The sequence below is a fragment of the Elephantulus edwardii genome, unplaced genomic scaffold (genome assembly GCF_000299155.1).
Source record: "Elephantulus edwardii isolate Elephantulus edwardi_28Jun2011 unplaced genomic scaffold, EleEdw1.0 scaffold00007, whole genome shotgun sequence".
Lineage (NCBI taxonomy): Eukaryota > Metazoa > Chordata > Mammalia > Macroscelidea > Macroscelididae > Elephantulus > Elephantulus edwardii.
In genome coordinates, this window is record NW_006399757.1 from 18,983,264 (window position 1) to 18,994,551 (window position 11,288).

The following is an 11,288-nucleotide window of genomic DNA, read 5'->3' on the forward strand; positions in this document are numbered from 1 at the left end:
CCTCTATCTTGTGCCAATCTTATTGTCTCTGATACACCTACCCCCATTACCCCAGTCACTAAATCAATGCATCTCATCAAGGGTTTCCCTCTCTTGTGCTGTCCTTCCACCCTCTCAAGCATGAAATCCCTCTCCAAGTATGTCAAATGAACCTTCAGAATCCTTGTCTCCAAGGAGCAGTCTGGTTTCACCCTCTCAAGGATGAACCTGTTTTTTTCTCCTAGTAGTCCATGGAAATTCAATACTCATCTCCAGTACCACAGGTCAAAAGCATCAATTCTCTTTCTATATTCCCTAGTCATTGTCCACCTTTCTGACGCATAGCAAGTAATTGCAAAGACCATGGCTTGAATCAGGGGCACCTTAGTCTCCAGACTGACATCATTGCCTTTCAGTACTTTGGAGAGGTCTCTGACAGCAGACTTTCCCAATGCAATTGGTCTTTTAATTTCCTGGTTGCTAGTATGCAGAGTGTTGATTATGGAGCCAAACTGAAGCTGTTGAGAATCTTTCTTTTCTTGATGTTGAGCTTCAATCCATATTTAAAGCTGCAGTCTCAATTCTCCAAATATTCAATTCAGCTCATTGCCAAGGAGTTGGAATTGACTCATAGCTGACCTTCCAGCAGGTTTTCAGAGGCTATATTACCCAAAAGGAGATCACCCATCTTTCTCCCGTGGTGAGAGGTGCCACCTTGGTGTTAGCAGTGCAACTCTCTATGGAGTGTGTTTTAAACAAAAACTATCCTGTATTTTTAAATACTAATTAATTTCTTTACAAATGAATTCTATATTGACCCCTGGTATGTTATTGTTATGTGTGTTGAGTCAGAATCAAGTTGTAATGGACTTTCCAGGTGTCTTGAAAAGGAAAATCACACAGGAAGAATTTGCCCATCTTTCATCCCAAGGAGCCACTGGAGGATTTGAACAACCTGCCTTTGGGTTGATAGCACAACTTCTTAGCATTCAGCTGCCAGAGCTCCCTGCGTCTTGATATAGTTATTATTCTTTTCAGAATAACTTATTTTCTCAATGGGATATGTTGTAACTTGCATAATTTTTCTGATATCTCCATTCTCAGAAATCTAGCAGTATTTATATTCTTACTCTACAATTTTTGTATTTTAATCTCTGTTGTTTTGCATTGTTAAAAGTTTCTACCATATAGTCTATTATTTCCAAAATAGTATATTATTAACAGGAGCATGAGAATAGTTTTATTACTACTCATGGTATTATAATAATTGCCCTTTTGCTTATAATTTGCTTCTAAGATTATCTCTCTGCCTATGCTAGTAAAAATTTATAGCAATTGAACTCATCTTGCACTAATGAGCATAATATACTAGGAAAATGTAAAGACATAGGAAAGAAATTATTTTTCTCAATATCATCTTTATATTTGCAATGAGATACCTGGGGAGAAAAATTCCTTAAAGCATACTAAAATTATTTTATAATTTTTAACATTTTCCTGCTAAATAGTTTTTTAAGCATGTTACTTGATTCAGAGTTACATGAAAGGTGGTGTGAACTATCTTATAAATGATAAATTTCATGTCAAGCAATACTGCTTTTCAGATAATGATATCTTTGTGAGGATTTATAGTTCCCTGCCTTCATACTGGAGTTACTTCAGCTTTCTGTGATGCATTCCAACTAATCTGGAGGTTAAGACATTGCTTGATCACGGGTATATCTGATTGCTGCTCAGCTCTGGAATTCTTTATAAAATTCCAGAACATGGGCTAGAAATTGACTTAGGGAATCCAATAAACGTGCAAGTCTTGGCAGTCATCCAAGCTAAATTTATAGACTGGAAAAAAATATGGGCTTTCCATTGTTCTCTTTTTCACCTTTCTGAGATTTCTTTTGTGCGCATGTGAGTGTGTGAGTGCAAATTTATCATTTTGCTGACATTGAATTGGAAGTAACCATTGAGTGAATCCAGCTCAAGAATTTTTGCTTCAGATCTTCCCTGGTTCCTCCAAACTTTGACCCAAAACTGCACCAAGGGTGAATGTTTTCTCTCGGTAAGATGCTGAAGTCATAAAATAAGAGGTGGTTCTTGAAAATGAATGACACTAGCCCAACAACTCAAATGCACTTTGCCAGCCAGGTACAACTACTAAGTCCTCTTCTTTCTCTGGCTCAATGGGGACTTTCTTTTTGAAATAGGACCCAAAAAAGGTGTAATCATATGTATTATTTCTGTTCATCCTATGTAATGCTATTGAGAGCATAATAACAAGCTCAACCAATTCGAATTGGCTCCACGATATTTTACGTGTACCGTCTGCTCTGTAGCACAGGGAGGTCCAAGCAGGGTGCCTCCATATCTGATCATTGAAAATTTGTCTTGTTCTTACAGAATGGATTCGCTGTGGTCCGGCCCCCAGGCCATCATGCTGAAGAATCCACAGCCATGTAAGTATCAGGGACAGTTGCCCATCTCCAAGCACCACAATTCCTGGCAGTCACCTGCCCCATGCATATCTCTGAAGCCTCTAATTGTTAGCAGATGGACTGAAAAAATCTTGCAAGGTACTCCCAGAAGCAGATTTATGGCTTCAGAGATCATATAGCATTTTTTAAAATGCTCTGAACATTATTTATAATGGTTTTCCTGGCTGATTTGCTTTCTTATTTCTCTGTTCTTCTCTATTCCACAGGGGGTTCTGCTTTTTTAATTCAGTTGCAATTACCGCCAAATACTTGAGAGACCAACTAAATATAAGCAAGATATTGATTGTAGATCTGGTATGTATACCTGGCCAGAGCTGCATTTTTTAGCAACTCTAGATAAAAGGAGTGAATTTGTATTTCTCTGTCAGGCTGTCTCACTTTTAGCACTTACAAACAACTTAAGGGTGCGTTTCCTTTGAATGTGGAAACTCATTAAATTCAAGATTGCAGTTCTGAAACCATAAACCTTCACGTTTCACTTTCATGGTGTTAACTGCGATTTAATGAGAAGAAGGAGCAGATCAGGGCAACTTTTATGATGCTTAAATGAATTGATACTTCCACAGTTAAAATAACCCAAAAGAACCTGCATTTACTTTTCCCTACGGAATATGGATTTTAAATAGTCAGATGTGCTGGAAAGAATGCTGTTGCTTTGGTTACCAAATTGGCCACTTCCCCTGGTTAGCAATCATGTTGCTTGTTGTGCAACAGTGGTATTATTAAAACAAGTCAGCATGTCATTCTCTCTGAAAAGATCTCACAATGGTGGATGCCAGTTTGGGATGACTCCCTGCAGGAACCCTGAGTGATTAAAAGTCAGAGGCTCCCGATTAGTCTTGCATTTTAACGTGATGCACTCTTACAAAACAGAGTTATAATTTGTTTAACAAATGGTTTGTTTAAATACAGATGACACTTGGCATGTTGTCTATAGTATATTCATGAGTAATGAGCTGGAGATCTGCCCCATACAAAAAGGACCAACCCAGAAAAGGGCGAAGGAGCGCTGAATGGTGATTTATGAGTCCAGCTTTCAGTTTGCCTCCAGTTCACGAGGAGGTGTAATAGGTTGTCTGACAAAGCATAGACAGGAAATGAACCCTGGCATCCAAACCGAACCTGCGACATCTGCACTTAATTAATTTTTGCAGGTGATAAAAGATTTAAAGGCAAAATATGTTAAAGGCTTGGGGTTTTTTTTTTGAAGTGCAAGCTTTAATAGTCTAAATCTTGTTCATATCTGCACTTATAATTAAATCTTATTGGGAAGTCATGGCCTCACCATCTAACCCTTCAGTTCCCCTCTGCAATCACACCAGAGGGTAAGGAGCACAAACAGAGCCATCTGAAGAAATAGTTTGTTACATTTAAATGGAGAGTAAAGGAAAGAAAAACTGATTTCTGATGTGTGTCAGAATGTTATTCACACCCTGCTTTAAAGCTTTCCTGTGAGCAGTCTGGTGTATATTTGTATATCCCTTTTTGTGTGTGTAATTTGCAAAGATGCTGAAGTTTCACATGCAGGTCATAGTTCACCATTAAAGAAGTGTTGAAGGCCTCAGTGTCGTACAGGAGCAAGGTCTCGAAATTTTACAAACATGAAAACATCAGTACCTATTTTCCCAACACTAGTACTTATTTTCCCATACATACAAAATGACATTTTAAATAAACTCATAATCACTATTTTGGATGATTTATAAGATACTATGTGGGGTTTTTTTGATACTATGTTATTTTAAAAATATCAACTGAGTAACATTTTTAGTGTGTTATTAATTATTTAAGGTTTTTGCTAGAAAGATAAACGGAAAACTTTAAAAAAGGATAACAGCGAGATAAAAATTGTGGGAAAAACGTTATCCAAGATTTTGTTGAAATGTGTGGCAACAGGATTTGTAAAGGGTGTGCAGCCAGTCTTCAAGAAATTTTTTTGGGCTTTTGCTTAGTATCTCTTCTAATGTGTATTTTATGGTTCTATGAAGATAATCTATAACATTAAAAGCCTTCTTCAAAAGTATGCTGTAATTTCCAACTGCAAAAGTAATGAATTGTGCAATAGACTTAAAAGCTCAAAAGCCTACCTGTGTCACGTGGACACTTTGCACCTCAGAGGATCTGTGTGTCACATTTTGGGTTGGTACATTCATCTCAGAACAACTAGACTGCTGGAGAATATTTGATGATGCTATTTATTAAATAAGCTTGTTGGTAGCTCTGAGGAGGTTCTGCAAGCTTACTGGCCTTTGATTGTGAATGTATTCCATTATCCAATCATAAAGAATACTGATTTCCCAGCAGGCTGTAGCCGACGAGATGTTTTAGTTTCAAATTCTCTAAATATATGAAGCTCTATCCAAAGGGTTGCCTGTGAGATCACCACCAGCTCACATAGACTCACTTACAAGTCTTCCAAATTCTGCAGCTGCAGCACTACTTTGAGGAAATTCCCCTGTTTCTTCCAGCTGCCGAGAAGGAAGTTTTAAAGTGCCACGTGGCGCTGAGACATCCGTTCTCCCTGGCTGACAGTTCTATTCTGTGAATTAGCAAAAGAGATGATGGTTTTAATGGCTAAAGAAATTCGTTAGCAAAAGAGATGATGGTTTTAATGGCTAAAGAAATTCGTTCCTGCATATCTGATGTTCTTGTTATTAGCTAGTGGGTGTGCATAGCTCTAAAAAATCTTGGACTGACAGAAAGGAGATAAACTCCACTGTCCAGCAATGAGTTAAATATTTTTATGTCTCATGAGTAGAGGGAGCTCTGGTGGAACACTCCATAGGGAGCTGCACTGTTAACCCAAAGGCCAGACCTCCTCAGGGTGGTTCAAATCTATCAGCAGCTCCATGAGGAAAAGAGGATCAACCCCCACTTTGCAGTTACAGGTTCAGAAGCCCGCTGGAAGGTCAGCTGTGTATTTGTGACTACTCAATGACAATGAGTTTTATAAGAGTAAATAGAGACATTTCATGAGTGGGGTGCTAGTGTCCTAGGGCATAACATGTCCTACTAACCAAAAGGTCAGTGGTTCAAATCTGCTCCATAACAGAAAAATAGGTAGTCTCCTTCAGTAAAAATGTATTATCTTGGAAACCCAGGGGAGAGTCAATATGAGTCAGAATCCACTGGACAGCTGTGGGTTTTGTTTTGTTTTCTTTTTGCTAAGTGAACACTTGGCAGCTGAACCTGCCACCATTGACCTGGAAGGAGGTCCCAGTGATCTAATTCTGTTAAGATTACAGCCATGAAATTCTATGGAGGTCAGTTCTAGGCTGTCACACATGGAATCACCAAGAGTTAGAACTGACTCAATGGCCACAGGTTTGAGATATGTAGGAAACTAGAGTTTTAATTCACCTTCTACTTGGTGTAACTGCCAATAAGAATAAGCTGAATATTTTTAGGCAGACGTAATTCCCTTTGATTTCAAGAGCCCATTTATTCCAGTTTTCCTTCACAGACGATTCCAAAGACATTCCTATTGATGAGGAGAAGGAGCAGGTCAACAACTTGCTTCTCAAATGAGAGGAAACCAGCCATTGCACATCTGTGTTCAGGGAGTCACGCCCACAGGAGCAGATTACCTATACGATTCGGGTAGTTTTGTGGAATGTGATCTCTTTTTCGTAATAATATCTTTCTAGGCTTTCCATCCTAAATATAAGGGGCTCTGGTGCCCTACTAGGTGAGGAGTTGCAATACGAACTCTCAAAGGCAAGTGGTGTGAAAACATGAGCTACTCCTCAGGAGGAAGAGCGGCAATCCCCTCCCGTGCTGTGTACAGCCCCTGAAACCGCCCTGGAGCATCGGTTATGAGTCAGTTCCCACTCAGTGAGCAGCATAGTGAGAGAGGTCTGCAGCAAATATCTTTTACATTTTTGGCAATTCTAGTTTTGTTGAGGTACATTTAGAATTTTGTCGCAAATTTTCTTATGAATGATTTTTAGTAACTACTTTAACCAGTAGAGTGTATGACTTATCCAAAGCAATAATAATAGGATAATAATATATTAAAGCATGTGTTTCAAATCTCCCAACTGCTCTGTGGGAGAAGAATGAAGAGTCTCCTCCAGTGCGATTAAATGCCTCTGAAAATCCACAGGAGGACCAGCTATGGGTCGGTTCTGACTTAATGGCAAACAATAATAACATATTATTAGCTCTATATTCTTGAATTCCATGGACTGCCAAAAGAACAGATAGATATGTCTTGGAGAAGGTGTAGCCAGAATGCTCCTGGGAGGTACAGATAATAAAGCTTCATCTCACATACTTTGGGCATGTTTCCAGGACAGCTTATTTCTTGGAAAGGGATATCATGCATGAAAAGGTGGAGGCTCGACAAAATAGAGGAAGACTCTCAACTAGATGGATTGACACAGTGACACAGCAGTCAAATCAAGTGTGTCAGAAACTGTGAGGATGGCACAGGACAGGACAGGGTTCAGATCTATTCATAGGGTTGCTATGAGTCATGCTTGACTCAACAGCACCTACCAAAAAACAACATGTATAAAATCTGTTTTAGAGTAAACTGCTAAAATAACTATTTTAAAATAACTATCACTATTTCTAAGCATATCTTACATAGCCATTTTGGAATCTTTGAATAATTCTGTTTATTTAATTTCTACAGTAATTTATCACAAACTTTTTGTTCTCTCAGTCTAGTGTAAATTCTTAGGGGTTCTATTGTTTCACTGTTAAGAAGAAATACTATTCAGAGGGTACTTGGTATGACTCTTTTACAGCAAAAATAATGAAGTTGAAAAAGTTATCAAGGTTCTGGATCACACCATAACACATATTAGCATTTCCCTTTGTTGCTTAATATTTCATTATTGTAAATGTATAATCCATTAGAATGAATTTGTGCATTTTAATAAATAATATTCATTGGAAATCTGATATGTGCTTCTTGCACTATGGATAAAAGGATATGCTGTGGACATGTTGCTAACTGAGGCTAGGGGAGGGATTTTATGCTTGGAAATATGAAGGGTTAGTGAAAGCGAGGATGAATTTTGATGAGATGGATTGACACAGTGATTGCAGCAATGGATTCTAGTGTGTCAGAGATGATGAGAATAGGACAGAGTTCAGATTTGTTGTTCATAGGGTTGCTATGAGCCATTCTTGACTTGATGGCAATTAACATCAGCAACATATTAAGAAATTTAATCACAAATGAATTTTTATATAAGACAAGCTAACTTCTTTTATTTAATGTTACTGAATTATTTTTACCAAGTCTCTAAAGAACCAAAAGCATTCAGAACAACTTTGTTCTGCTTTGCAGTTATGAATTTATTATCCTCAGTGCAATTTTTAAAAACAATACTGATTAAAAATTTATTATCTGAGGAGAAGAAAGGCAAACACCTTCCATTGATTTTCCAAATATTATTGTTCTTCTTCATTCTCTAGAGATCCCACAGCAACTTCAAGAGATAGTAAATCTTAAATTGTTTTCAGTTTGGTCCACACAAAGGAAAATAATTTTGCTATGTATTTCATTTACTTTGAGCATTCAGAAATGAGAGAATTAGTGACAATGCTTACTTTTCCAATATTTGATAACTTCCTAAGTAATGTTGGATATGTTCGAAATGTATAAAAAGGGAAAAGATTTGTTGGTGTCTGCACTTTAAGTAGCTATCACAATGCTGGCTTCAAGAGCCCTCCAAAAGGAGACTTTGATTGCCCTTCTGCATGAAACAGTGATGACTGACAGTTTCATGTCACCAATTTGCTAAGAGAATGAGTGTTAACAGATTTAAATACAAGTTATAGTGTAATGGGTAAGAGTTTGACTTTTGGAGTAAAAGGTGGATTCAAGGCACTCATTGTGTAATCTTAATATTACCTTAACTCTCTGATCGCCTTGTTGGTAAGGAGTTGTGATATCAACACAAAGGCAAGTAGTTCAAATCCACATCTCGGAAGAAAGATGGGCAATCTCTTCCCATTTTGGAGAATTTCCAGTTTCTGAAGCCCACTGGAGGATATCATGAGTTAGTTCCCCCCTCATGCTGTTGAGTTTTGAACCACTCTTGGGCTCCGTTTACTTATCTTTTAAGTTAGGGTATAATGCCATACTCCCAATATCGTTATTAACAAATTCATGCAAGAGGTTTAATATACTACTTGACTTAAACATTATAGGAATTGTTAGTGAAATTAGTGTACTTCTTAATGATATAATAAAATAATGAATTACAAACTTTTTCGTTTTTTTAGTAACATTACCAAAAAGTACAGATACACTATAGATTCAGCAGTACTAGTCTGTTAAATACCATTATATAGATTATTCACTTTAAAATAGTGGCCCATTTTACATTTGATCAGGTGTTCCCAATGCCATCAAGTAGATTCTGACTTGCAGCAACCCTTTGACACGCAGCACAACTTCATACATTTTGCAAAGCTGAAAATCTTTACAGACTTAGAAAGCCACTCGTTTATTGCATGAACTGGTGGATTCAAACCACTAACCCTTTAGTTAGCAGCTAAATGCTTAATCATTGCTCATTCAGAAGACACTAGGAGAATATGAGTTTATTTTCTTAGGCTCTGAGGTCTATTAGAGCAGTTACTTTAAAAATTACATTTACTTTATTTTCTGTTATACAGCTTGTATATAGATTTCCCCATCTTTTGTGTCATTCTTCCATATGACTTTTTTCCAGAAATGACAAGATGATTAAAAAAACCCAACAATTGTGGAATTTTGAAGCATCAATTTTTCATATAGAAAGGTCCTTTTTGTTTTGTTTTGTTTTGATTTGCTCCTCCATTTTAATAGCAAAAGCTTTTATGTCTCTTTGTTAAATGAGATAGGAGTGGTATGAGAAAAGAAGAAAGGACAGGAAAGAGGCTGGGAAGAGAAGCCATGATATAACATTAAATCCAGGCAGATTGGACAAGATTGTATAAAGCCCCATGCCATCTCTCTTTGGCCCAACTGGTTTAATAGCTAATGAGCTCATGCTCCTGTGTCTTCAACCTTTGCCATCATGATTTTCCCCAAATGAAGTATGAAGCCCTTTTTGCATCTGGCTTCTCTTTTGAAGTGATTCTAACTGCTGAGGGATTGCTAACTGAATTGAATGCCTCAAGAAAGCCAATTTACTCAGCTGGTTGCAAAGCCTTTGACCTCAATGGTGGGACTTGGCAAATCAGTGCATACACGTATGTTCAGTGTTCTGTCAAGAATTGTGAAAATGTTCTCTGAGCCATAGATCCTTCTGCAAAATACTAGTTTGTAGTTTAAACATTAGTCTTTCTTCAGAGGCCAATGAGGCTAGTTAATTAAGCCTGAGGGGTTATGAACTGTTGGCAGTTAATAAGTCATAAAATTCCTCCATAAAACAGGATGCAAGATTCCATCACTGAAGCAAAGAGTACAAAGAGCCGGTGTATAAATATCTAATTGTACCAAAGGACTGGGCTTTCTCAATGACTGCTCATCTGGAGTCTCCAGGGCATGCTCGCTGTGGTTTCCTGATTTTTTAGAAGCCAGTTTAAAAAATGAGTGCATTAAAGGGTAATTTGCCTGAAAGTTCAGGAAGTAAAGGGGGTGGTGTGGAAGCAGGCAGAAAGGGAGAAAGAAAAAGGGACATAGTGAGACAAAATGGGGAGGCGGGTGGGGTAGAAAGACAGGCAACTAGAAATCAGAAAGGTTGTCTCCACATGGACTCAGACATGACTGTATTTGTCATCTGTTTTCTTTTCTCTGTAGGATGTTCACCATGGAAACGGTACACAGCAGGCCTTTTATGCTGACCCCAGCATCCTGTATATTTCACTCCATCGCTATGATGAAGGGAACTTTTTCCCGGGCAGTGGAGCCCCAAATGAGGTTCGGTTTATTTCTTTAGAGCCCCACTTTTATTTGTATCTTTCAGGTAATTGCATTGCATGATTACCCCTAATTTTCTTGTCCTTTGCTGGTGTTTTAAATTACACGAGATTACTGAACTGTCCCTCGGGACCACGAGCCAGTGGGGAACAAGTGCATAACCCAGAGCCCCGGTTGTCAAGCGAGGTTGGGCTGATTTGACATGTTGTTTGATGTTTATTTCAAGAGCTCACATGTGTTTGTTTCCCCCTCTCCTTGCTTTCTTCCCTCTGACTGCTTCTCTACCCACGCTTGTGCATTTCCCTCCTTGCAGGTTGGAACTGGCCTCGGAGAAGGCTATAATATCAATATTGCCTGGACAGGTGGCCTCGATCCGCCCATGGGAGATATTGAGTACCTTGAAGCATTCAGGTTGGTTGTTCTTTTTTTTAATTTTATTTCATTATTTTTTGTGTGTACCGTCAAATCAGATCTGACTGGTATAGGAAGAGATTGCTCCTCCTTCTCCAGCAGAGCATCTGGTGGATTCGAACCGTGCACTTCTGAGATTGCAGTGCAGCTTCCTGCCACTAGGCCACCAGAGCTCGCTAGGTTGGTTGTTCTTTATCTCAGAAAGTGACAACTTGGAACATGTACCAAACATGAAACCACATCAAATCCAAAAGTGAAATACACATTTCAACAAAAGAGGTGATCTAAAGGATATTAAAACAGATGTCTGCTTTTCATAAATATTGCTCCATAAGTACTTATGAAATATGGGCAAAGGGATGAGAATAAGCCCCCACATCTATCAAGTTAGTTACAAAGATGTATTGGTCAATGACCTACATATACTCTGTTCTGTCTTCCTTGGAAAGATTTTTATGGTTAAAGAACTTGGGAATATTCTACCTATGATAAGATCTGGTGGCCTAGAAAGTAGAGTTGAGCTGCCATATCAAAAGTTGTTG

The 11,288-nt window shown here is 38.2% G+C and overlaps 1 protein-coding gene across 1 annotated transcript in view; it reads left to right on the forward strand.

Annotated features, from left to right (window-relative positions):
- Positions 1-11,288, forward strand: part of LOC102855820 (histone deacetylase 9-like) — a 297,314-nt gene that overhangs the window by 54,030 nt on the left and 231,996 nt on the right. The window contains exons 2-5 of the mRNA XM_006880382.1: positions 2,374-2,429; positions 2,675-2,762; positions 10,216-10,335; positions 10,649-10,746. Of these exons, the coding sequence (XP_006880444.1) occupies positions 2,374-2,429; positions 2,675-2,762; positions 10,216-10,335; positions 10,649-10,746 (362 nt within the window). The remainder of the gene's footprint in view (positions 1-2,373; positions 2,430-2,674; positions 2,763-10,215; positions 10,336-10,648; positions 10,747-11,288) is intronic.